We start from the raw sequence: 25917 nt of genomic DNA, 5'->3' as shown, positions 1-25917 counted from the left end.
GCATTGAGTTTCTTGAAGTATTTGTTGTCATTGTTACCGGTCACTGCACCAAACCCTTTTATTTTCATCTTTTCTTTAACAACAGGTTTGCTTTTCATGGCTGTGAGCCATTTTTGAATTGAAGCAACGCCATAATTCAAGGTAAAAGGAAAAAATGTACCAACTCTTTGCGCAGGACAACTCGCCACCCCTCTACGGACTGTCCGCCAATCACCTTCCACCTAAGTAATCGGCTGACCAATAGGATCGCCCGTTCTTGGTGTGTTCGGTAACTAAGGACCGAGTTACAGAGTTCTTCTCAACCGCGTCCACAAAAAGTGTACCGCTGCACGAGGATCTTCCTTAGCAACCGTGGAGAAACATGAATTACGACAGCATGAGGTAAAACAAAGCTTACATTGCTCGTACGTTATGTTAGCATTTGTTCTGTTAGTTGAGCTGCGGAATGAGAAGCTAGCCGGTGTCTTTATCGTTTTCTGTACCCCGAAAAACTTAACTGTCACCCACAACTTTTATAAAGGCACCGCTGCGTACAGTAGAGCCCGGGCTGAGGTAGCTAACGTTAGCTTGTAACTGTGACCAGCTAGCTATAACATTCCACAGCTGGCGGAAAAAACACGAATGACATTTAACACGTCTAAATTTTTGACGATGTAACCGTGATGTTACTCAGTGTAAGTCGGTGAGCGAGCTAACGGTCGCGGTGTCGAAGTACAAAAGCGCTTCCCAAATCGCTCAACGTTTTAGCTCAATAATTGAAAAGGAAAGAAATCCATCAAGTGACGCAAGCGGCTAACGGGCTTTAATGATGTTGCTCGCTGATAAACACCACATCCGCAGCTTTAATGTGGTACTTCATTAATAGTGAGCGAACTCATCTATCTAGTAATGTAAAGCCCGATTCATGTATATCAAGATAATCATACATATCTACATGACAGCCAGGAATGCCTTGTTTTGGTTAGAGATTTGTGTATTTTGACTTGCAATTTCCTCATCCTTTTCCGTCGATACAGTTTATAATGATTCCCATAATATGTATGATTGCGTCGAGTTTCGGAATGTAGGGTGACGAGACGGAATCCATCACCCTCTGTTGGATTACAGTCACTGAAATGATCTACATCACAGATGGTGGTAGCCACAGTCAGGCACTCTGACTGGGTTTAGCTTTGAATGCAATGAGGCAGAAGCATAAGGAGAAAATGTTTGCATGTCATGTTTGAGCACGCCTTTCGAGGCATTCCTGTAAAGTAGCGTACATCCTCACCACCCGCATCAGCCACTAAAGCTGTACGCCTAATGCATTTATAACTAAGTAGGTAAACAAGTCAGTCAGTAAATGCAAAACATGGGGTGTCATCCCTGACTTTCATTCTACATATGAAAGTAACAGAGGGATCGAATGTAAACCTGATGTCATCGAAGCCTGATAGCCACAGTCAGGCTCAACACATGCAATTCACCTCAGTATAATGCACCATAGTGCCTCCTGCAGTTTCCTTCTGATGTCCACTGTGCTGGTCATGGAAACACATGTTTGGCAAAAGGGTTGAGTGTTATGTGAGTGCATACGTGAAAGAAGCTTCTATGCACAATCAAGCACTTGAGCAGAGGCCCGCTTTGATTTTGCAGGGAGATAAGAATCAAAGCGTCTCCCACCCTTTCCTGTTGCAGTCCCCGTCTGATTATTCGATTTTGTTAACATTTGCAGGCAAGGGCTGTCATTCACGGCATAGACGCATAATGCAACATGATGCTTATTATTAAGTTTTTAGATTCAGTGTTGCCCTTCAAAATGTGTGCTTTATGAAGGAATATTCTTGTTGAATTGAACCTGAGTGGGGCCAGTCAGTGTCAGCTGATTCATGAGTTAGAAAATGACTTGGCGAAGCTAACTACCACCCTGTTTATGTTTTTCCCCAGCTCTCGAACAAACAGTACGATTTTACACTAGGAAAAGTCTTGGCTGACTGTGTCAGTATGGTAATGTGAGACACAGCAATGGACTCATTTCTGATTAGCACACCAGCTGTGATGCGCACTGCTCTGGGGGGTCAACTAACCCAGAGGGTTTGTGTTAAAGTTCACAGATGGCTGACTCAGCATTTGTCATGATCAACCTTGAAAGATGGTTGCACAAGGGCCTCTTGTCCACTTCTTGTCTTTTTGTTAATATCTCACAAATGTATTAATTACTGTTAGTGGTATCATAATTACTCATTGCAGAGTTTTTTCCATAGCACAAGGGCCTTTTTAATATTTACTCACTTTAATTAATTTCAATCGACAGAGTGAAGCAGTTACAAATCCTTGAGCCTGAGAGCTGACGCATCCGAAGAGTGAGTTTTCTTAACAGCATCACAAATGTAGTGTTGCAGGGACAGCATACAGGAGTGTAGTGCTGAACGTGGGAGGCTGTTGAAGGTTTCTTGTCCTTTTTGCACTGTACTATCATTGCCACGGTTAGTGATAGGAATCTAGTACATTACCTAATGAGAAGTGGGACATCTGACATCTAAGAGCACCTAAAGACATCCGCTTTCAGCAAAGAATCATCAGCCAAAAGGCAATGGTAGATAACAATACATTATTATTACTGACGATTGAGGCGAGGTCTGCCAAGGCTCTTGGATACTAACCACAGTGGAGTCTTTGCTTTGGTTCTGGGTACAGCAGATATGCAGTGTAATATCACTGAGTACCACCAATACCAGAGGAGAGTCTTTACAGCGTGCAGTATTGAACAAGGTCAAAAAGATCACTAAGGAGCTTCCTGGTTGCTGTAGAGTGAGCAAAGAACTAGTTTTTTGACTAGATTTTTTTTTGCAAAACACACATCAGTGGTCAGTTGTCAGCAATTGTCAGTTGTCACCACGGTGGGAAAATGTAGCTGGCTGAACTGCCAAATGTATAATGTGTCTGGCCTCCAAGAGGAATAGATGTATGAAAATGAATTCAATACTCATCTTAGTTGACCATCATTACACCATCATTACAAATCAATCAATTAAAAAAAATTCTCCACAAGGATAGCGGTTGACCTCTGCAGCTACAGGCATGGCTTGCGGTTGATTGTGATCTACTGTGGTCGTCCAGTGGATTCCACACACATATGGCCCAGTTGGCCAGAGTAATGCGCTCTGTTTCCCATGCACTGCGATGCTGAAAAACATCCCTGGTATTTGTAATGGACTCACTCACACTCCTTGTTGAATGCCACAGTATTGCGTAAATTTAACTGAAGCTGTATTTTCTGCTGTATGTTACAGAGTTAGGTTTTATATTTACTATGATTAGTGTTAAGTGGCTTCTCTCACTGTAAGATGTTCAGATTGCCCATATATTTAATGGACAGTAGCCGATGTTCCTTTAAAGCTGCCTAAACAAAGCGTCTGTGTGGAGTGTGTCCCTTGTCCCCCCAAGGGAAATGGTATTATTATCAACTCTTGTAGCGTATTTCCATCATTTGTTGTGAGCTCAGTAATTAATCCCTCTGGTGAACGATTCCCCTGCTCATCATCGGTTGACTTATATACCAGTTTACTGCTGTCTCCCAGGACAAACATACACAAACATTCTCTTCCTTTTTTCTGTGCTTTCTGTCTCCGGCTCCTGCAAATAGGCACAGAAAAACGATTGAGAGACTCTGGTTTCCTAGCAACTAGATTAAGGTGCGCGCACCATGTCTGTTTTTAGAAAAGGTAATCTATAGGTTTTAATGTTTATTGAGTTACCTTTTTAAAACAGCATGTGCTTTTCAGTATTATCATGCAGAACAGAGGCTGGGTTATCTTACTCATACACTGATGGTCAAACATAGAGTAATCCAGTAATGTTGATGAGGCATTAATTTTTAGAAGAGATTCGGGCTATTTAAAGCTCAATAAATCCCAACTATTGCATATAACTGAGATGCCAGACAGATTGTGCATCTGCGGTTTGACATATGTGGAGCCCACTCATGAGTCAGAGGAAATGAGCTGCGACTGATTGCTGAGTCTTTCAGAAAGTTACTGGAAAGGAGTCTGGCAGTAAAATAAGGGAACTTAGGTGATAGTAAGCAGTCTGACTGATTTTATTTTAGAATAGTTGCAGCCACTGAGAGTGAGGCTCAAACTGTCCTGCTTAAGCAACTTCACTGAAGTTCATAGAACCTTCCGAGCTTGTTCTTTGTCCCTCTGGTTTTCAGGCCTGTCACTTTCATACCTATCTCTAGCTGAATCCTCGTTGGTTGCCTTAAGTGCAAAGTCATGGTAACAGCCCCAAGTCTCTCAGCCTCGGTCTGCCCCTCGGCACCGGTAGCTGTCACTCCCCTGGGTGGGACGTAGCTACTCTTTCTCAGTCACATAATAGCAGAGATGTTAGAGCTGACAGGGCTGACTGCTAGGTAGGACTGCACAGCAACTCTGAGCTCCAGCGTAGATGAAGATTTCTGTGATACCGTAGTTTGGAGAGCCGTGGAGTAACATTCCTGCAGCCGCATCCATGGACACTGTGAAGAATGGGGGATCTCAGCCTGTCTACAGCCGCTGGTCATACAGGTAGTTGCACCATGTTATGATCTCGGTACCATACAGGCAGCTGTTTGAAACTAGCCTTCCTTGTGCGCGCTCCAAGACTTACGGTGTGCTTGTTCCAGTAGCACGGCTGGCTCCTGCATTAACACACTCGCTGACAAACACGTTTTTGCTTTATTTCCCCAAGCTGACAGCTAGAGTGGCCTGTGCCAGGACAGAGGTCAGCGCTACTATAGTGTTTCTTCCAGTCACTGCTCTCTCCCTCTGGCCAGCTGAACGGCTGACCCGCAGTCAAAGATGTGCCTCTCGCTCATGTTTCTGCCACCATGTCGTTACTTATTCAGGGCATGAGGCTGCGACTGTGTGCTGTAACCAGAGTTGATTATTTACGTGTGTGTGTCCTACCTGTTTTTTTTTCATCTGCTGTTGGGTGCTTGATTGGAACACTCTCATAGCAAAGGATGTGCTTAGAATATCCATCCCTCTGATTACTGGAACAGCTGGAATGACTCGCTGTTGAGTGTGGCCCCTTAGCATTTTCTTTGTCAAGCCTCAGTAATATCTAGATTCTAATATAATGGCAGTATGGTATGCAGAATATAACTAACAGTGACCCAGTTTGTTGAGGTTTCAGCTTTTCAGCATTGCATTTGGATATGCCGGAGATGCTTCCTAAGGGTTTCCCCATATATAAACCTAATGCGTCTAACTCTTTCTGTGTAAGATAAACCTGTACCAAAAACTGTCCTCAGCTGGAAACAAATAGTTGCAGTTGTGGCAGACCAGATTTATATAAGTGAGCTATTTAGGTGAAAAGCCAGAGTCCTCCAGGTACCGTCCAGCTTCACAGTGGGAGAGGACAGATAATGTGCTTGCCCTTCTCCCATTCTTTCAGCATCATACAATATCTCGGTATAATTTTCCTCTCTGGTTGCCATGCGCTGCTGACACATAGGGAATTAAGCACTTAATCTTATCAGTCCTCCTTTTATTCTGTACCCTCTCTAAGTTGGAAGCTGAATTGCCTATGGCAGACGTCAAGTTATACTCATTCAACTTTCAGATTCCCTTTTGAAGTGGCAAAGTGGAAGGCTTTTAATTAAGAAAAAAAAATACAAAAGCCAAAATGGACTGTGACCCCATAATAAGATTCTTCTGGCTAATGGCGTGCAATTTCTTCACAGCTCTTCTTTTCATCCTGAAGAAGCATTTCATCGTCATCGTCAAGTCCTCTTTTGCACTGTGTGCATTTGTGTGATAGACAGTCATCACCATTTCATTATTTATAGCATTAAAATCATATTAGGCTATACATTTTCTCTCTAAAGTCTATAAGATCATATTTCACATTTAATATTTGCCCCACAAAAGCCTCTGAGCAAATGTTGTGTGAATAAATATTTTGATGTGCAGAGCACTCCCTCTGTCTCCTCTGTAAATCCTCACAGCACAGTGCTAAGGCCTCCAGTTACAGTGAAGCCCAAGAACTGGCTGCAGGTTTTTAATCAATGCTGGTGGAGGTGCGCTGTTGACGGAGCTGAAATCTCCATGGTTACCATGGTCTGGCACACAAGGAAGGGACAACAGTGGCGCGTCCTTCTCTTGTCACCCAAGCTGTGATGGACTAATGAAACATTGATCACTCACAGCAGTGATGAGGCACTTTCTAAGCCTGTGTGTGTGTTTGTGTGTGTGCGTGTGCATATGAGCATGTTTTCCAAGAACATGTGTGGTAGAGGACACTCTCTCAACCCCCACCCCCCAGCAGATTGAAGTACGCCACACAGAGTGCGTTATTGTTAGCTTCTGATCTTGTTGCTGAACCCATGCTCTTATTTCCCACATGTCTTGTGCTACTGGCTGCATTGGTGCCAAATTGGCGTTTTCCCTGAAGACCCTCCAGCTCTGCCAGCATCTCGTCTAACTCAACAGCAAGGTAGGCAGCATTACACACACCAAAACACACTCTTAAACCACTGTCCTCTCACAGTCTGTGGCTTGAATGACCAGGTCAACAGAAGATTTTGGACTGACAGAAACTATTTCTGATTAAGCATCATCACAAATTTAGAGTAACCTGCAGCTTTGGTATATGCGTGTATTTTGTATTGTTTCCTGTGGAGGCTCGAACAGCAAAAATGGGCATGCATACCCCAGAGCTCCAACTATATTATCGACGATGGGAATACCAAGCTACCATAACAATGGTACCACAGCACCATTATAACAGAGAGACTGTGTTTGAGGTGGAAACCATGAAGGAAAGTCTGATGTTGTAATGTAGAGGGTGTGCATAGAGACAGCATTATCAATGACACAGCCCAGTGGGAAACTGAGGTCTCGAGTTCGCCTGCACAACTTTCACCCATCTCTTTCCTTACCGCCCTAAACGGCAGTCCCTTATGAGTAATTAAAAAACAACTATCACCCTCCACCCTCTGGCCCTCCTCCCTGTCACCACCACCTGTTCTCAGGTGGCCTCCCAGCGGACCCATGCGTTTGCCAGTGTCAGTGACAGTGAGGGATACTCGGATAGGGATTTACAAGTGATGATATGACACGCCGGTGCGAGGTGACTCATTTTGACGTAGAATCGAGCGATCGTGACTCAAACCCACACAGGCTGCTGGGCTGCAGATGATGAGGCTCCGGCTTGATAAGAGTGGAACAGGCTCATAAAAAGCACTCGAGTTCTTCTCAGTTTCAATGGGTTTTAAGAACTCATGACGTTTTGGCATACAGTGGCTGTCCTTCAGAGATGAGCTTTCATGTCAGTCGGCATCGGGCGTGAGGTCCTTGAGTAGCGTGTGTCATCGCCTGCACACAAGAGCTGGAAAAAGAGAATGAGAATGAGAGAGTCAGGTATCTGATAGGCTGGCCCAGTGGAGAGATAGACGGAGTGATTTCATCCTACATGTTTAATCCTTAACCCCTCCCCCTAATTTCAGAGGTAGAGACACTGTAGGTCTCTGACCGTGACTCAGACAGTACAGACTCCTGCTGTTGCCCTTCTCCTCACCGTAGCCAAGCAACACAGGCCCGGTCCCTTCAGATAGGTGTCCAGGATAAATGCCCAGAGGACCCAGACTGCTAGGCATCCTCTCAGCTGGAGCTTTGTCCTCTTTCCTGTTCTTTCTTCCTTGTCTCTGTCTTTCTCAAACTTGCTTTCTTTTTTCTCTCGATCATGTTCAGGGAATGGGTCACGCCATGTTTCTCCAGCAGGCTCAGACATCACTGTCATTAAACCCCCTTAACGCCTTAATTGGTTTATTTCATACGGGATTTAAGGTTAATTTTTTGTGTGCTTAGGACTTTTATTTCTTTTTGCCATGGCATTGAAAGAGGCATCAACTATTGTTTTTTGTACTATTGTTGTACTGAATTTTAGAATTCTGGTATTGTGACGTCATTGTAAAGGATGCAAAGCCTTTGTTGCCTTGTATTAATGTAACCTCTACTGGTTCGATAAGAAAATGTAATTCAGTGTAAATGCTGTATGAAACGTCTTAACTCTATAAGAACGATTTCTCCTTTTCCCCTGTAGTGGTATTAAAGATGACAGTGCCAGTCTTATGGAGCAGAAGCTGGAAAGACAGGTAGGAAGCCAAGACACATCCACAAATGAGCAACACACACTTTTTGACAATTCAGAACAGTGTTTGTGGTTGAGAGCTGTCCTGTTATATTTGTAAGAGTTTGCGTGGATCTTGTAAAGTTAAAGGGCTGAGATGACCTTGTGTTCTACCACTCTGGGGTCACCAAGGGGTGTCTGCTGCTGGCAGGAGCAGCTCCAGCATCACTGCAGTGGCGTGCAATTTAGGGATTAACGTCGTTTGTTCGGAAATCTCCTGTTTTTCACCTGCCCAGTCACTTGGAATTTTAATGCTTACTTACTCCCGAAGTGGAATTGTTTCCTGTTATCCGCCCATTACCTGACATAGCCCCTCTCCTGCCTCACATTTGTTCTCCTTTCACCCCGCCTCCCCGTAAGACGCTTCATCCCAAACCTCGCTGAAGAGCCGCGGTGCAGAGCTTTGCTTTAAGCTGTGAGCCGTACGCTGCTATCTCACACATTAGACAGAAAGGAACACTTGGGCCAGATTGCTGAGTTCAAAGAGAGAGGAGGATTTAGTGCAGGGTGCCTGGCCTTGTGTGTGTGTGTGTGTGTGTGTGTGTGTGTGTGTGTGTGTGTGTCCCATGGTCCCGCTGTGGCTCAGCTGTGCAGCGTACTTTCAGCTGAGTCCAACCAGCCTCACTTGAGAGTCTTCTGCTCTTACATAACTCATGAGGACAAACACTCATGCCTACTTATGCCCAGAGAGGCATCACGTGGAGGTTGTGGGAACAAATAAATATTCCGCAGTAAAAGTTAAATCCATCTTTTCACTCAGTTCGGTGTTTCTCACCCTGTGTCAGAAAGAAAAATGAAAGCCACTCAGATAACGGTACCCAGAGCAGTGTGGCTGTGAGCGTATCTCACTGTGAGCGCACCTCTCTCTCTCTCTCTCTCTCTCTCTCTCTCTCTCTCTCTCTCTCTCTCTCTCTCTCTCTCTCGCTGGAGCACTAATGACTGCTGATTCAGTTAGCAACAGTGGCCGCACGTACACACACACACACACACACACACACACACACACACAAACACAGTGGCGCTCGGCAATCGCCTGAGAGACAGACCCTTTTTCTGTCAGAGGACCACGCAGTGCAGAGGAGGCTGCTGCTTTATCGATTGTCAGACTCAGTTCCAGGAGAGGAATGAGGGACAGGCAGACAAAGTCATGCCCAGCAGGAGTGCTGCTCTTTTGGGGAGAACATAGTTTCGTCTGACCGGCAAGACAAACGGGACTTTGTAATGTTTTTCTGTAGAGAAAGCTGTTAACTTTGGCACACACTTGTCCAGGATGTCAATGGAGCAGGTTTGTAACTTCTTATATTTATTGTTTCTCATGTTTTTTTTTTGTCATTTGTCTGAGGATAACAGTTTACAGACTGAGTGATACAGGCTGCCTGATTTCCAGTAATCTCTCCTTTACCATATTCAACTTTCTTTTGTCAGTTTCTTTACAAAGACACACTTTAATATGCAGTTTGTCTCCTGAAATCAGATTTATACTTAAGTGCACTTCCTCTCATGTTTTGGCTGATGCAGGAAAGACGGGATGGAGTCACATCCTGCTCTCAAAATGCCAAGTCCCGCGTCGTTACAGAAGGATGGAGTATAACAATAGATTATCTTAAAATAGCAACTGGAAGGGAAAGCAACACAAACTGGTTAGACTTTGATTATATGAAGAATAGGTCCAGAGTGCAGGCTGACAGTGCAGATAAAAATCTGTCTGAAGAAGCCATTGAACCTTACTTTAGACTCATTCTCAGTCATTTGTCATTCAGTAGTCAGGGCAAAGTGTTGAAAAAGTCAAATCGCACCAACTGATTGTCAAAAACTATAATCATAATCAAGACAATCTGAAATTCAAAACGGCTTCAGGCCAGATTCATTTTTACATACACCTTTCCCCTTCATCACTTTTATGCTACTCATAATTTGGTCGTATTTCCACATCCATTTATTACACTAACAGTAATGATGTTCATTATAATAAACCTGCCTTATGTTTTATTCATTTGTCGCCTTTATTTATAGCCATAAAGCAGGCATGCAAAACCCGGTCCTCTTAACACAGAGCCTTTTGAAATGATAACACAAATCCATGTCCAGATTATTAAGATCCTCATACACGTGTGCAGTAAAGAACTCTTTTATTTCTATTGCTTATCCATGTGAATAGCATAGTCATGGGACTATATCTTCCCATCTGCTGTCAATACACTGCCTCTTTGTGCTAAAGGAGAATGATTTTTATGTTGCTGGTCATGCAAAAGTTTCACATTAATCCACTTTTTCACTCATAAGAGTGGTGGCAGCTGAAGCTGTGCTGGCACACAGGCGTGGAAACAGTGAGACGGATTTCTTCGAGACGTTTATTTTCTCAGTGTTAGCACAATGACTGATGAGTTATGAAAGGCCCTTTGGTCTGGCACATATGAGACAAGGCCTTCCTGGTCTCTTCCAGCTCACTAAACAGCATCACTAAACAGGTCTTGTTGTTGTGCATTTGACGCGCTCATTAATTCGCTTGCGTAATCCACCGGCTGCTTTGACCGAGGAGACTGGGGCTCAGGGCGGGAGTGGATACGGCATGGCCGGGATGAAAGTTCATCACCAGTCACTAAAACCACACTACCTGAAGCGTGTACTAATTCTGTGTAGTCATACTACAAAAAAAAGGCAGTGAGGGTTCATGTTTAGCCGGGTCCTCAGAGACCTGCCTCATGTCTTCATAGCCTTCACTGGGTGAAAGTTAGCCATTCTTCAGTGTACAATACAGTGTAACGCCAAATGAGACTCTCACAGCTCCCATTGTTTCAGCCGTCCAGTGAGCCCGTCCACTGCACTCTGAGGGATTCTGGCCTTGGCATGATTGTTAGGTTTCACTGTGGCTTTACTTTTTGCCCCTCTCTTTATGCTTCACTCGTGAGGTTATTTTCCTGCATTCACTTCAGCTATAAGGTGCCTTTGCTTCGTCCATACAGTGTGGCTGTTCATCAATAGAAAATGAATTTCTATAATTCTTTAGTTTGAAAAGCTTTTTCAAGGTTGCCATTTCTATTACGTGAAATAGTCATACATTGAGTCACTTATTCCATCGTGTAGCTGTGGAGGAGTTTATCCTGCAGCCTGACGGGTCTAGACAGGATGTAGCTCTCTTTCCTACTTCTGTTGGACCAGCTCCCATCACCAGTTTACACAAACCGTACACTGTGTTGTGGTGTGATTTGTCCAGCTTGTGGCTCTTGAGATGACAGTAGTGGTCGGCAGGTTAGTCGGTCGGTGTCACACTTTGTTTCAGTGTGAAATATCTTAACAAGCATTCGATGGACTTCTATGCAGTTTGATGCAGGTTTTCATGGTCCCCAGAGGATGACTGTGGACTTTTTATCATCTACCACCAGGAAATCTAAATTTCCTCTTGCCCAGTACTTCAGTTTGCTGCAAGATACTTCTAAAAACTGGGCAGTGCAGCTGTCACCTGTGTCTGTTACAGGGTCTTCATCTTTAAGGTTATCCTCCTGGCCATTTGCAGTGTCTGCTGATCATGCATACTAATGTAATTATCTTCAGCTCACAGTCAGTGTTTTCCATCTTGGCTAAATGGTCTCGACTGCTTGTAATATTTATTAGAAGCCTGATATATATTGATTGACTTTCCAGTCACTTAGCACTTAGCACATGCATACATAGAGTTTTCATGCCTTTTCCGTTCCCCTGTTTGACCCACAGAGGGCGCTGCTGAAGCAGAAGCAGCGGAGGAAGCGTCTGGACCCTATGATGGTCCAGCCCAACATGGAGGCTCGGCCCCGGCGCTCCAGGACACGGCGTGGCGAGGAGCAGGCCCCTCTGGTAGAGTCTCAACTCAGCGTCACCAATGATGTTATCATGGATGGTGAGGAAACACCTGTAGCCTGTTGTTTTTGTGGTGGAGCAGAGTTCAGACACGGACCAGCAGTTCTGCGTAATTAGCACAACGTGCAAACAGTAACAGCTACAACAGCAAACCGACTGTCCTCCCCTGCTGTAGGTATCGATGGCCCGGCAGCTTACTTGGGCTCAGAAGCCCCTGATCTGGGAATGAAAATCCAAATCCTGTCAGTGAGCCAGTCCCAGTCTCAGTTCCAGTCACAGCCTCAGTCACCCACTGCCGAGGAGCCTGAGAGGGATGGAGACACCGAGACGCTGCTGGAGCCCAAGACAGACATCCACGAGTTACTGCAGAAAAAAGGTGAGGCCTGGCAGAGCTTAATACTCACAGTCCTTTGACCTGGAACACACAAGACTGGCTTTTCAAGAGGAAGCACACCTTGTTTTTGTGAAGGAATAAGTTTGTTCTTGAATTACAATTACTTTAAAAGTGGCAGCCATGTCACATACAATGAACAACAGCACAGCAATCACCTCTGAACGGCTCTTGAGTCGGAGGTATCCACTCATACACTAGAGCCATACCTGTCATGGATGAGAGGATTTTGTGGATTTTACAGTGTTCTACAATAAGCATCTGCAATGAAAGGACTTCACTGTCACACCTGTAGTTTACAGTCAACCCCACAGTGTCATAAAAAGATACAAGTTTCATTCTCAGTGAATTAATGTTGAGTAATTACAGTTTATGGTTTCAATATCCCTTTAATTTACCCCATGAATGACTAGTGAGGCGCTAATTCTCTATTAAAGCATCCACGAATCCCATTGATTGACTTTCATCCGGCGTTTAGAGAAGATATGTCGTAAGAGGGGATGTGGTTTCATTAATGCTGCTTAATTATTTGCCTTCATCACCGACTGAGGAATCCACTGATGCTGTTTCACCAAAAAGTAGCATCAAAGATGATATGCTGTGTGCTGCTGCTTGATCTCTGGTAACTTAGTCTAACATGAGGTGAAAGACAATAGAAGATACAGAGTAAAGTGAGAAAGGGAAGTTATTCAGATCAGGATGACGGTTAAGCAGCTGAACTCTATTTATACACAGTGTATATGTACATTTTTTGGGTGGCAGTCTCATTCAGATCAGACCTGAGTGCAGCAGGAGAAATAAGAACAGAGACCTAAACGAGGCAGTCGCACCAGTTGCACAGAAACACATCAGAAGCTCTCACAGACAGATGCAGCTCTAAGTACTCCAGATTAGCAGCTATTGTTCAGCAAAGTCGGACTTTTTTGACGTCCCCTAGAATTGGAAGCACTCTGCTTCCTGTTGCAGGTTGAAATATGGGTGCAGACAGTGGCGTGATTGATGGTGACGCAGTGAGAAACGGGTCATTTAATAATAGGCCGGGGCATTGTTCATACTGCAGTGCTCATCTATGGCATCATTATAGCGTCCGCCACCCACACTCGCCAGCCAGCTGGCAGGGAGTCGTGAAGTTTATGGAAGACACGGTAAAGTCCAGCCCAGAGTGGACTGTCCACTTTTTTTGGATCCACCTGTGGAGTAAAAACAAGTTTCTCCAACCTGAAAGCATGTTAACTGCCATTTCAATAAATAAGGTTAAACAGCTCCACGCACTTGCAGAGCCACAGGTGATTCCTGGGTCACATGACCAAAAGCAGCTCCACTGATCACATCTTTGTTCCCGGGCTTTAGTGTGACGTGATGCCGCAGCAGCAAATGTCATTGTCCCTCTCAATAATGCATGACCTCATTGTTAATGTCAGCCCGGTTTAGCATGAGAATACGTCCTCAGGACTTCCGGCAGGTATTTTCGGCTCTCTGTCCTCACATGTCCCCCGACTCCAGAGGAAATAGAAAATTGGACTTACATTCATATTTGATCAGCTCACTCAGTCAAAGTCTTTTTGGCTGACTGTAAAATGTGCTGTGCGGTGATGATTGTGTGCCTTTTGTGGTTTTATGCAGTGCTTTTGTGGTGAGACCATTATGAGTCCTCTCTGGCGTTTCCAGGTGGCTGGTTTCAGACACCACCGGCTCACACGACTTTGCTCGCTGTTTTAATTGGAGCCCTGGAGTCACTGTTAGAGCGAGGCTAACATGTGCAGCCTGTCGTCTTTCACGACAGGTCTTGCTTTCTCTCAGGGACAGCTGCACGTCCTGGGTTCATCTCTTGTAAATGCCCCAGTGCAAATATTGTGTTTGGCAGTGTCACATTATTATTCTTGTTCAATACTGCAGAGGCCGGTCCCACCGCTCCGAATTTTGTGTGCCATGTAGAAAATACTGTCTGTGTTACTATATTTGTGGGGTCCCATCACCAGAAGCCCACTTGTGGTTATGAGCTAAAAATTGGATTTCAGTAATTAGGGAGACTTGTGCAACATGCTGTATAATTTTATACCAACCACATTATTATCTTTGTCAATGTCACGTCTGGTCATGCGATTAATTTAAGCAGAATTTTAATCACAGTTAAAAATGTCCTAATTTGACATGTCTCAAACGCTGCAGAGCTGCGGGGAAACAATTTGCCGTCCTTACTGAGACGTTTCCATACCAGTGGACCGCTGTCATCCTGTGACAGCACACTCAAATGGCCGATAGCTGCAGCCAAGAGCTGCGTCCTGGCTGATAAATCCAATTATTAATGAAGAGACAGATGTCTCGAGCTGTCTTGACTGGCTGCAAGTCACGCAGGGAGCCGTGTCTTCACGAGTCTCAGAGGGACGCTCAGCCTCATCTCCAGACATTAATCTCAGCCTTGCAGAAACTGACTTTGAAACAGTTGCATTGTTTGTGACAGGCAGGGCTTCAGCTGAAGCCACCGGCCACATGTGACCTTTCTGTCAGGTGAGCGCTGAGCGGTAACTGAACGATCATGAGGCTCTGTTTGACAGAAAGCAGTTTGGATTGGTTCAGTTAGATTCACAAGGCTTCAACCAGTTTCCTCTTCGGCTGTTCAAAAGTCTGAATTTTCATAGAAATATAAAACTAGCGATTTCATGCTCCCCAGCATGAAAGGGCCATCATGCCCCCTTAAAGCTCCCTCACAGCTGTGCCTCTTCTCCCCCTCCAGGTCTGTCTGGCAGCATGAACTTCGACGAAGCCAGCGAGCATGAAGACGACGTGGAGGATGAACGGACGTGCTCTCTGTCCCTCAACGCAGACGCCACCAGACCCTCCTCGGCTGCCAGCGGCAAAGACATTCCAGTGAGCGTCCCGATAAATGACCACATGATCTCAGTCTCAGCACTAAGTATTGTGTAAAAAAGCTGTTATCTTAACAAAAGTCTGCGTGCGTTGTACCCAGGAGGCGGTAACCCCCGGATCCCCCACAGCGGACAGCGCACTCATCGACGTGGCCAATCTAGAGGAGTTTGTCTTTCGTCCGGCTCCGCGCGGCGTCACTGTTAAATGTCGAATCACCCGGGACAAGAAGGGCATGGACCGCGGCCTGTACCCCACCTACTTCATGCACATGGAGAGAGAGGACGGCAAGAGGGTGAGTGTGGGCAGACGAAGACTTACTGACCACTTACCACAACACAGGTCAGTTTACATCCATGTCTGCCTCTCGTTCCAGGTGTTTCTGCTGGCGGGGAGGAAGAGGAAGAAGAGTAAGACGTCCAACTACCTTATTTCAGTGGACGCCACTGATCTGTCGCGAGAGGGGGAGAGCTTCATCGGTAAACTGAGGTAAAGCCGCACTTCCTCTCAGATCTGCTCTGTGTGCTGGGGGACTGGTTGTTTGTTGGTAGCAAACCTGAGTTTAGATTATTAAAAAGTTCAGAGTGAAATCTGCCTGAAATCCTCCTGAAAACCTTGGTTCTTCAGGTTTTTCTGCACATTTCTGTCCATGTATCTGTGACAAATAGGTGTGTTAGCCGGCATAAATTATTGTTAAATTCAGCTTTTGGAGGCTTAGCAGCGCCTATTAATAACCGCTTCGAGCGCAGCACTTCTGCTCTGACTCAGATGTTAAAAATGCTGCCAGCAGTTGACAAATGTGAAACGCTGTGAACATTTCGTCACCGACGCTCTGCCAGGTCCAACCTCATGGGCACCAAATTCACGGTGTACGACAACGGCACCAATCCGTGCAAAAACCCCGGGGCGCTGCTGGAAGAGAGCAACACACGACAGGAGCTTGCTGCCATCTGCTATGTGAGTGAATGACACACACACACACACACACACACACACACACACACGACTGTTTGCTGCGTTACCACTTCATTCATAACGTTCTACCATGTTGTACTATTTGGCAGGAAACCAACGTGCTGGGATTCAAAGGGCCGCGTAAGATGACTGTAATCATCCCGGGCATGAACATGAATTTTGAAAGAGTCCCTGCGAGGCCTCAAAATGTGAGTCTGTCGGTCCTGGAAGCAAACAATAATGCAGCGCTGTGTGAGGTCTGCAGTTGATGCGCAGTCGGCCGAGCGGGTAAAAAACCTGACCGTGGGTTTGTGTTGCAGGAGCAGGAGAGCCTCCTGAGCAGGTGGCAGAATCACTCGCTGGACAACCTGATCGAGCTGCACAACAAGGCGCCCGTGTGGAACGACGACACCCAGTCTTACGTGCTGAACTTCCACGGCCGCGTCACCCAAGCGTCAGTGAAAAACTTTCAGATAGTTCACGACAACGACCGTAAGCACCCCCCCCCCTTACTGTCCACACCTTCTCTGCACTGTTCAGGCCGACGGTAATGATTAACACGCTGTGTGATTGTTTCCCCAAACTCTAGCTGACTACATCGTCATGCAGTTTGGCAGAGTGGCCGAAGACATCTTCACTCTGGACTACAACTACCCCATGTGCGCCCTGCAGGCCTTCGCCATCGGCCTGTCGAGCTTCGACAGCAAGCTGGCCTGCGAATGAACGCTCCCACCTGCGCTGGAGACTGGCGCTCATCAGACATCTGGTGCAAAAAGAACTACTACGACATAACAACATGGCCGCTCCTCTGGCGCCACCCTCAGGACAAATCACAGAATTATTTAATGAAAAGGAACCAAGAAAAGGTTTCTGTTTGTCATCCATCCAACAATGGTTTCTGATGAGCAGCGGGCGTCACAGTCTCGGCGCTGGTGTGGCTACTGAGTTCAGTCCTGTTTACATCTTTAAATGTGGCTCCATGGTTTAACCTGCCGTCTACTTTCTAACTGATTTTAACGTCATTCTTTTCTGTGCTGTTGTCATCCTTCGTTTTATGGTTGTGGCGAAGGTGCCTGTCTTACGGTTTTTAGGATTTTTTTGTGAATAAGTGTAATTTTGCTCTTGTGACTGTGATTTTTCTTGTCATAACAAGTTGGATTTTCATGAAAAAGAAAACATAAATGCAGAATTGCACATTGAAAGAGAAAGGATATACACACTGTATATAAAAGACAAGGTAATGCCTTCTTATTGGAGCTGTTGTAGCAGTCTTTAAACATTAAATACTAAATGTCATTTCAGGACATGGAGTTTTAAAGTAATGGATAGAAGTTAAGGATTAATACACTAGACAGATCTTATATTTTAATTTGTACATAGATACAGATGTTGCCCCTCAAAAATATAACTGCCTGTGCCTCTTTGTCTCCATCTGCTCCCTTCTGAATTAGAAGGGAAACTTAAGGGAAATCAATAAGGGAAACTCTCCTTTACGTGGCTTTACGACATCATGAAATGTCCCGAATGTTTTCTTAATTTGTGCTGTATGTCTGTGGAGGGCGGCGAAAACATCAATATAGTACAAACATGTTGAGCCAGCTGTAAAAATTCTGTCACAGTCACCTTAAATCTGGATCCGTTAAAGACAAAGTGTTCAGTGGGACATGAGTGGGACGTCCTGCTGAAGACGCTTTCAGGGGTAGATGTACTTCCTTTTTGAAAATAGTGTTTCTTACTCAGAAATCCTCCTCAGCATGCAAACCAACAGATTCAAAACCCGGCTGCTCTTCAGGAAATTGCTACAAATGTTTTCAAAATAAAAGCGTGCCAGGAACTTACGAAAGTTCAGTTTTGTCATTTTTGTGTGCAATGGAGTTTGGAAGAGAGAGAAAAAAAAACTTCCTGAAAATATTTTGAAGTATATCGATGCTTTTACTACAAGAGATGAAACATTCCAGTCTGGCATTTGACAAACATACAGTCGGGCATATTTCTGTATTTTAACAGATGCAACTGCAACGATGGAAGATCAAACTTGTGCTGAGACACAGAGAGATGAATGTATTCAGTGAACAGTCTATTACATGAACTTGATGAACCATGAACAGTTTGATTCAGAACACCTTTGAGAGAAAAACAAAAGTACTTATTTCCATCAATGTAAAACGTTTGAATAACCAAAATAAAGACATTTTGAAAAAGAGTTTGTTCTGCTTACACGTCTTCTTCGCTGCCCAGTAGAACTTAATGTGACATTATCGGTATACTGTACATTTTATCTGAGCGAACTGCTGCAACTGCGTGTGATGACATTTGATAACATTTCAGGTCAACTCACAACCGGACACTTTCTGACTGTTTATGTCTGAACAATGAACACGAATCAGCTCCCCTGCTGTTAAATTTTAATCTCTCTGGGCAGCTCTTTGTACTTGATGAGGTAGTATGGGTAGCACTGACAGCTATCAAAGACTACAAACATGGTGGGTTTGTGCATGTTGTCCACGCAGGAGTCGTACAGACAGTGCTGCCTCGTCTCGGACTTGAGCGGCGGCGGGTGGCGGAACTCTGGATTTCCCAGACTCGCCTTCCCCACCAGGACTTTGGCCAGGAACATGTGGCGGACCCCACGCGGCCCAGAGTAGGTGTGGGAGATGGAGGCGCTGGTGGCGAAGTAGGAGCCCAAACCGCAGGACGCGCCGTTGACACCGGCCAGGCGAGGGTCGAAGTTGTTGTGGCAGATGTCCTCTGAGTTCTTTCTGGTCGTCCCGTGGAAGAGGTGTCTCTCCAGAGGCTCTGTAGACTTGGTGTGCTGCTTCTGCATGTACACCTTGTACCTGTAAGACAACAACCATCACAAACTTAAACACAGACTGATATTTACGCTCAATGTGTGTCTTATGTTTACATGTACTGTAGTTGTATATTAGCTTGCCAGCGTTTTGTGCTGAAACAAGCTCAGCAGATTCGTTAGCCCTACACTTACAGGTAGAATCTGTTTCGTTGGCACAACTGGCCGATAAGACATTGGCTGTGCAGAATGAGAGAGACCTACATGTGACCTAAAGCAGTACAGGTATGCAGGCACACAACAATAATTATCTTTACTAATTCAAACAGTAACTGTAGTAACAAAAGCTTCAGTTTTAGCTGAAACAGACAGAAAGTGGTAGTGCTGGCATGTAAAATGACTGAAGTATGATCTGTTTGTTCAAACCTACTTTGTAACTTAAGACTTTGAGGTTTTAAGACAAAAGACAGCAGCTGAACCTTTGATACTTGTCCCAGTGGAGGAGGTTCTGGACCTGCTGGATGCTGATGACGTCCACCTCGGTCTCAGACAGGCCCTGGTAGAAGAGGTTTTTGACCCGCTGGAAAGCCTGCGTGCCGGCCGGAACGTCTACCACGCTGCAGTCCTCCTCTGAGGTCAGACGCCACACTGGAGGATACCAGGAGCTGAACTCCTCCAGAGGATCCACGCTGAAGTTGGCTAGCAGAGGATCGCTGGCGGGCTCCGTGGGGTCAGTGTGGATCCTTGTCCTGGGGATGGGGAGCAGAGACATGGAGGACTTCAATGTCCGGAAGAGGAGATGTGGGACCATTTCAGGACTTTTCTTAAAAACAGCCATTACTGCAAATCTGAATCATCTTAGTATTTGAAGTTCTGTGGATTAACTACTACTACTACTACTGCTACTATAAACTGAAACTCCAAACCATATTTGTACCATAGACCACACAACTTTGCTTAAAATCCAGGACATAATGTTGCAAAGAACCTCTTAAAAGCTTTCTTTTTAGAATCACAAGCAAAATTCCTATGGCAAACGTTCTACTTCATTTGTGGGTGGGAGACAGAGAAAGGATGCTGACTGGAGGTGAGGCTGCATGGAATCAAGGGATCGGTAGACGGGCCTGCAGCGAACTTTTCTCTGGAAACTTGTGTTGACGTTGGTCTGGATCATGGTGCCGAAGTCCACCTCGTAGGTCTGTGGGTAGATACTGAAGGAGCACTTGGCCTCCTTCTCACTCATCCTCTGTAGCAGGAGGGCGGACGCGCTCTACGAAGAGGGGAACCAAGCAATGAAGTGGGAGCGACTGGCGAGCAGGAAAACCACTACAGGAACTCAAAACCAGAGAGAAAAGAGGAAACATTCACCTCGCTGTACTCCTCCCAGCTGATGCTGTTCCACCAGTAGATCCTCCATTTACTGGGAAAGAAAGGGTTGTTCACCAGCTGGTCAGAGTTAGTCAGCCGTCTAACCCGAGCATACTTGCAAGAGTCGTCCAGCTTCATCGAGTCAAAGTCCAGAGAGTAGCTGACGTGGCTAAAGGGAGAGTTGGACCACACTGTAAGGTTACATTAACTTCTGTTTTTGACTCAGGGAAAACTGATGACAGGAGAAAATGAGAATATGTATTTGTTGGCAATTATCTGAGATATTAGTCTTGTACTCGTCTTTATTAGCAGGAAACATCTTACAGCAACATGCAGTGAAGCTAAAATCAGAGTTCTAGTTCTACTCACCCATCCCTGATGCAAACGCTGTCCTGGTTGACATTGCTGTAGTGTCGTTCCAGTAAGATCTGATTGCGAGGGCCAAAGTCGATCCACTGTTGGCCGGCCACATACCACAGCTGCCAGTGGAACGGGAGGGGAGTGTGGTGCATGCTGCACTTCTCCCCAGCGTCACACAAGCTCAGGAGGAAGTTGTCACAGATTTGGATGTTAGTGGAGCTCTTGGTGCGGAACGAAGCCGAGACGGGCACTTTGGACCGGACCTGCAGCTTGGTGTGGGTCTGGATGGCGGGTAGGACCACCTCCTTGGTAGGGATGCTGGACTGAACGGGAGGCTGCGGATGGGCGATGATGACCGGCAGGGAGACGAGGAGGGAGGTGCCTGGCGTGTGGTTTGTGGGTATCTTCTGAGATTGCCCTGGTGATTGGTTGCTGTTTTCAAAGTAGGTGAGCAGGACACAGGAGGTCTTCTGGCAGGTGTCATGCTGCTGACCGATGGACTGGACGACCACCTTGGACTGCTGGACGCTGGAAGAAGGCGCTGATGTCTGTGCCCTGCCAGACGTGCTTCCACGCTTCCTGGAAGTTGTAGCCTTGCCTTGCATCGAGGTCACAGGGGTTAAATGAACACTGATGCTGTAGGGGTTGATGCCCCAGGTGACGTCCAGCTGCTGGGATCTGACGGCCTCCCACACCGGGAGGCTGGTGTTGGAGTCAGCAGGAATCTCCAGGAGGAGGAGGGACGGGCTCAGCAAGGTGACTTTGGAAGCTTTGGATGGAGGCTCAAAAGCGAAAACATCGTTTGCCATCTTTCTCTTTGATCTTCTCCTGGATGAAACAAAAGACATCCTGGACCTCCTGTAAAAAAACACTGAACAACACATTTTTAGCAAATTAAGGACATGATGGAGGCTAGAGCTAAAAGTAGTATCTCTCTCATTGTATTGTTTTGACATCTTATGAACAGAAATATATTATTATATAATGAGCTACACAACATTTAACTGATGTACACATTAATATTGTAAAAATACAACACAATTATAGCTTACTGTTCAGAAATGGATCGCTTTGTACAGCGAGTGCTACTTTTAAGTGTATTTTGATGCTGACACTTTTGAAGCCACTTTTACTTGTAACACAGTATTTCTACACTGTGGCAATGCTACTTTTACTCAAGTCAGTATTTTCTCTACTGCGGCTCGATGTTAGCTTCAAGATAAAAGTCTTTTTCTTGTTGGCTGCATTAACGTCCAGCGACTGGAGGTCATAATTTATGTAAATTTAATTCGCCCAGCCTCTAACTAAAAACATTAACTTTAACTTTTGAACGTCTTTGTGGATTTAAAACACATTCTCACCCGTTAGCTACACACATTATTAGCATTGCAGCTAGCTAGCCAGCTAGCGCGCTGCCGTGAAAGCTAACGCCAGCTAATTAACAGGTGGCTAATTGGCTAAGCTCACCGTCAGTCCTGACACCTGCGGAGGCTCACAGCGTTAATCAGCAGCTTCACACCGCTGGACTCAGAAAATGATGGAAGGGACTCTGAGGATTTGTTCAGAGAAGTGAACTAAAGTTTGGCAGCATCGGTGAAACGACCCTGTTTCTCCCTGAGGAAGAGGAGGAAACTGTCGGTTCAGAGGGAGGAGTGATGAAGACAGGAGAGAGAGAGAGCTGCTCAAGTCCAACGATGGAAGAAAAGACAAAAACAAGTAAGAATTTACAACGTTTTCACGGTAATTAATACCAATTAAATACGGATATAATTTAGAATACTGACTGTAGTATACAAGCTTATTTAATATGTAGCTTATATGCATATTCATCTTCTCCAGGAATACACACTTAATACTCCCCCATATTTTACCAGATTTCTGATCTTTGTAGATATAAAGCTGTAAGAACAATGAAGTTCACTGTAATAATACATCAGTTATACTTTATCTACCTTTTAATCATGTTTTATAAGGGCTGATGTGTGGACTCATATCACTCAGGTGAGAGGAGAACCAATTCATTGTTTTATTTTAGGCCGAACATGGAGGTGTAGACTACAGACAGGACGGACAGGGAAGTCATGATATCTGCAAATTATTTATTAGTAAATGAGCACTCCCAAACGTCTGTAACATCATGAACGTTTGCACACAAAGCATATTTAGTGTCCAACGTAACAACCAACATTTAGAGTTTGACATGCAGACACTGACCCATCAAACTGCAGCCACATTTCATTTTTTCCTGCACCACCAGACTGCGTTTTACATCAACAACAAACATTTTAGAGAAATAGTAGGACATTTTATTATAGTCCAAAAGTGCAAAGATCAAACTGAAATGAGCGTAAGTATTCATTGTGTTTTAAACTGGAAAAGAAAGTAGTGAAATTCAGTTTGATTCCGCGTTCTGAACGCTCTCCTCAGACTGTGCGAACGTCAAGAACAGTTCCCTAATGTGCTAAAGAAAAGTTACGAAGTGCAAATGCATTTTCAACAATACTCCACAGCTTTGACAGAAACCTCCAGCGGCTCCACCGTCAGAGGACACTGCTGACAGCCCACCCAGAAGTAAGGGAAGACTCTCTCGGTGATGGCGTGCTTGAAGGTGTAGATGTGCGTGTTGTCGTGCGGGTCGTAGAAAGACACCCTGCCTTTGTCGCAGTCCAGCTGCACTCTGATCCTCTGCGGGTTCCTCTTCAGGTTGAGCCTGGTTAAGGGAGAGGTGCCTGCAAAGTACATTTTGTGGTAAAAGTACACACACAGGTAGCCGTTCTTCAGCACCGAGGACACTTTCTCTTTCCTCTTGATGGACCCTTTAGCCACGCCGACCACCCATGCCGTGTTATCTCCCACGCTGACGTCCCAGGTGCGCTTGCCTGAGGTGAAGCCCTCGCGGCCCAGCACGGCGGTGTCGGGGTCGTATCTCTCCGGGTTGTCGGGCAGCTTCTGCTTCTCATCGCTGTCACAGACGCTGGTGAGGTCATCGGACAGGACGAGCCACGGGGCGGCGGTGTTGGGGTCCAGCGTCACCGGGGCTGAAGAAAAGATGGTAGACTGTCAGCTGCCTCATTCAGCATCACAACCTTTTCTCCAGTGAAACTGCCTGCGAACAAACGGAGTATGTACTCACTGTATTTGACGATGTTATGCATCTTCTCCCAGACGTGGAAGCTCAGAGAGCCCACGTATTTGGCCACATCTATGAGCGCTCCGGGGGCCATTACTGGATCTTCGATTGGGCGGTTAGCTCTGCAGGGAGCAGAATTAGACAGTTTATACGTTTTGTAACGAAAGCAAAGAAAAGAAAAGCTAAAAATATAAAAGCTGTTTTCACCTCGTCAGTGTCCTCTTGCATTTCTGAGAAAAGAAATGCACAAAAGAGTAAAAAAAAAAAAAAAAGAGCTCGTATTGTTATGCAAGCAGCTGCACTTTTACTCAAACAGTTCCAGACTTACATGAAGGACGGAGATGCCCTCCAACGCCATCTCCTCCTCTAACACTCTGATGGATTCAGACACAGACGTTATATCTCTGCTAATTTCTTCAATCCTCTGCCTCATCGCCTGAGTCCTCTGCTCTTCCTCCCTCCTCAGCGCCTCCATCCGGGCTTCCTCCTCGGCGTGCAGGAAAGAGTGAAGCTTTTCAAACTCCTCACGCGTTCGCCTCTCCACAAACTGAGCCTGGACCTGAAATAAAAACAAGCATGCATGGAAATGGCCACACACACACACGACCTCCACATATGGACTCATGAAGAATCGTACGCCACCTGAATGTACGCCACCGTGTCCTCGTAGGTTTTCTTCATTTTGTCAAAAGCGTCTCTCTTTTCTTGCAAAGAGCTGAGGGCTGACTTAATTTTCTCCTGAGTGTGATAATTAAGAGAAAATTAATTCGAAGATCTGTTCAAAACAGACAGATTGAGCTTTAAAAGACTTCCACAGCATCACATCTGTTCAGGAAACTTCAGAGCAACAGCCCCGAGCACACGCATGTCATTACTCCACCTTCGTTCCGTGTGTTGAAGTGTTTACCTTCACGTCGACCACAGCCTCGCTGACGGGGCAGCAGTCATGCTGTTTGTGCTTCCTGGAGGTGTGGCACACCACACAGATGGGCTCGTTGTCCGGCAGGCAGAAAAGCTTGAGCTTCTCCCCGTGAAGTGGGCACATCTCCCCCGGATCGCAGTACAGCTCTCCCGCCGCTTCCTCCCGACCCGCGCTCTCCTCCATGTACGACTCACACAGGTTCTTGAGGGTGAGGCTGGGAACGGGGTCGTCCACGGACCGGGTTCTGCACAGAGGGCAGTCTCGACTCCGGCCGTGTGTCCAGTACTGCTGCAGGCAGGGCGCGCAGAAGCTGTGGCTGCACTTGAGGACCACCGGCTCTTTGAAGATTTCACAGCATATGGAGCAGGAGAGGTCCACCTCCGGGAGCGAGAGCCTGCCGGCCATCCTGACGGCAGCACTGAAAATGAAAGTGGGGCAAAGGTGCAGGCGCTGATCAAGCACAGGGAGAGGCCTTGTTTACACTCAGAGCTCTGTCACCACCACTGCAGACTGCTGACCACAGATCAGTTTTTAAAGTGCAAACTGAACAAATGTCAGTGCCATAAGAAAAGTTAGAGGGAAACATACCTGGCAGCCGAAGCCCTGTGACAGATATACGTGCCTCGATGTGAGCGCTTCCTGCTTCCTGTTATGCTGAGTCATCCAAAGGAGGCGGAGTCTCAGAGGCAGAGCAGGCACGTTTAACCCTTAACAAGCCAAATTTTTAACAACACAGCTTCTTACTCGAGTCTGGTTTCTGAGGGAGAAACACCTGAGCAGACGATGGGAGAGGACAAAGAAACAAAAGAAAGAAAAATGCTGCAACAAAAACACTTTTCTTTTTTAATTTCTGCTTCTTTTCTTCAGTGAAATACTGCATACTTTCACCTCCTCAGGCCTCTAAAAATCCTTTAAATGATGTAAAAGTACAAAAAGCAGAGATCATAAGTAGATACTGCTTCAATTTCAGCGTTCACAGGCCTGAAAGTTCCACAATCCACATTCAGTATTAATGAAAGAATGAACTCTGTGCTCAAATTCATCTTAAACAGATGAAAGTATGATTATGAAATCTAAAAACTCTAAATAAATCAGTCCAGTATAGAAATATGTCCATTAGGAAATATTGAGCTTGGGTCCACACCTGCAGC

General features: G+C 45.6%; 3 protein-coding genes across 5 annotated transcripts; 1 reads left to right on the top strand and 2 right to left on the bottom strand.

Annotated features, from left to right (window-relative positions):
• The first annotated feature begins 258 nt into the window (after positions 1-258).
• tulp3 (TUB like protein 3) lies at positions 259-18398 on the top strand. Of its 3 annotated transcripts, XM_076722591.1 has the most exons (12): positions 259-381; positions 6415-6456; positions 8065-8116; positions 11863-12025; positions 12161-12361; positions 15111-15244; positions 15345-15536; positions 15618-15730; positions 16081-16198; positions 16306-16404; positions 16516-16687; positions 16785-18398. In XM_076722591.1, exons 1-12 carry the CDS (start codon positions 362-364, stop codon positions 16916-16918), a joined length of 1440 nt encoding a protein of 479 aa, XP_076578706.1. In that variant the 5' UTR covers positions 259-361; the 3' UTR covers positions 16919-18398. The 3 variants fall into 3 exon arrangements, with proteins under 3 accessions (XP_076578706.1, XP_076578708.1, XP_076578707.1); XM_076722593.1 differs by lacking the exon at positions 8065-8116 and having other exon boundaries at positions 281-381; XM_076722592.1 differs by lacking the exons at positions 259-381; positions 6415-6456; positions 8065-8116 and adding an exon at positions 9096-9436.
• A 195-nt stretch (positions 18399-18593) lies between these two features.
• On the bottom strand, positions 18594-21562 carry LOC143315256 (protein mono-ADP-ribosyltransferase TIPARP-like). Its single transcript, XM_076722856.1, has 5 exons — positions 20724-21562; positions 20355-20523; positions 20069-20256; positions 19466-19735; positions 18594-19032 (listed from the first exon to the last, which is right to left on the bottom strand). Exons 1-5 carry the CDS (start codon positions 21560-21562, stop codon positions 18594-18596), a joined length of 1905 nt encoding a protein of 634 aa, XP_076578971.1.
• A 1163-nt stretch (positions 21563-22725) lies between these two features.
• trim35-14 (tripartite motif containing 35-14) lies at positions 22726-25414 on the bottom strand. Its single transcript, XM_076722928.1, has 7 exons — positions 25355-25414; positions 24752-25184; positions 24487-24582; positions 24173-24403; positions 24052-24074; positions 23848-23966; positions 22726-23752 (listed from the first exon to the last, which is right to left on the bottom strand). Exons 2-7 carry the CDS (start codon positions 25169-25171, stop codon positions 23208-23210), a joined length of 1434 nt encoding a protein of 477 aa, XP_076579043.1. The 5' UTR covers positions 25172-25184; positions 25355-25414; the 3' UTR covers positions 22726-23207.
• Positions 25415-25917: the final 503 nt, after the last annotated feature.

The sequence above is a fragment of the Chaetodon auriga genome, chromosome 22, assembly GCF_051107435.1.
Source record: "Chaetodon auriga isolate fChaAug3 chromosome 22, fChaAug3.hap1, whole genome shotgun sequence".
NCBI classification, from domain to species: Eukaryota; Metazoa; Chordata; class Actinopteri; order Chaetodontiformes; family Chaetodontidae; genus Chaetodon; species Chaetodon auriga.
The sequence above is the reverse complement of the archived record's forward strand: the minus strand, read 5'-3'. Positions and strand labels throughout refer to the sequence as shown.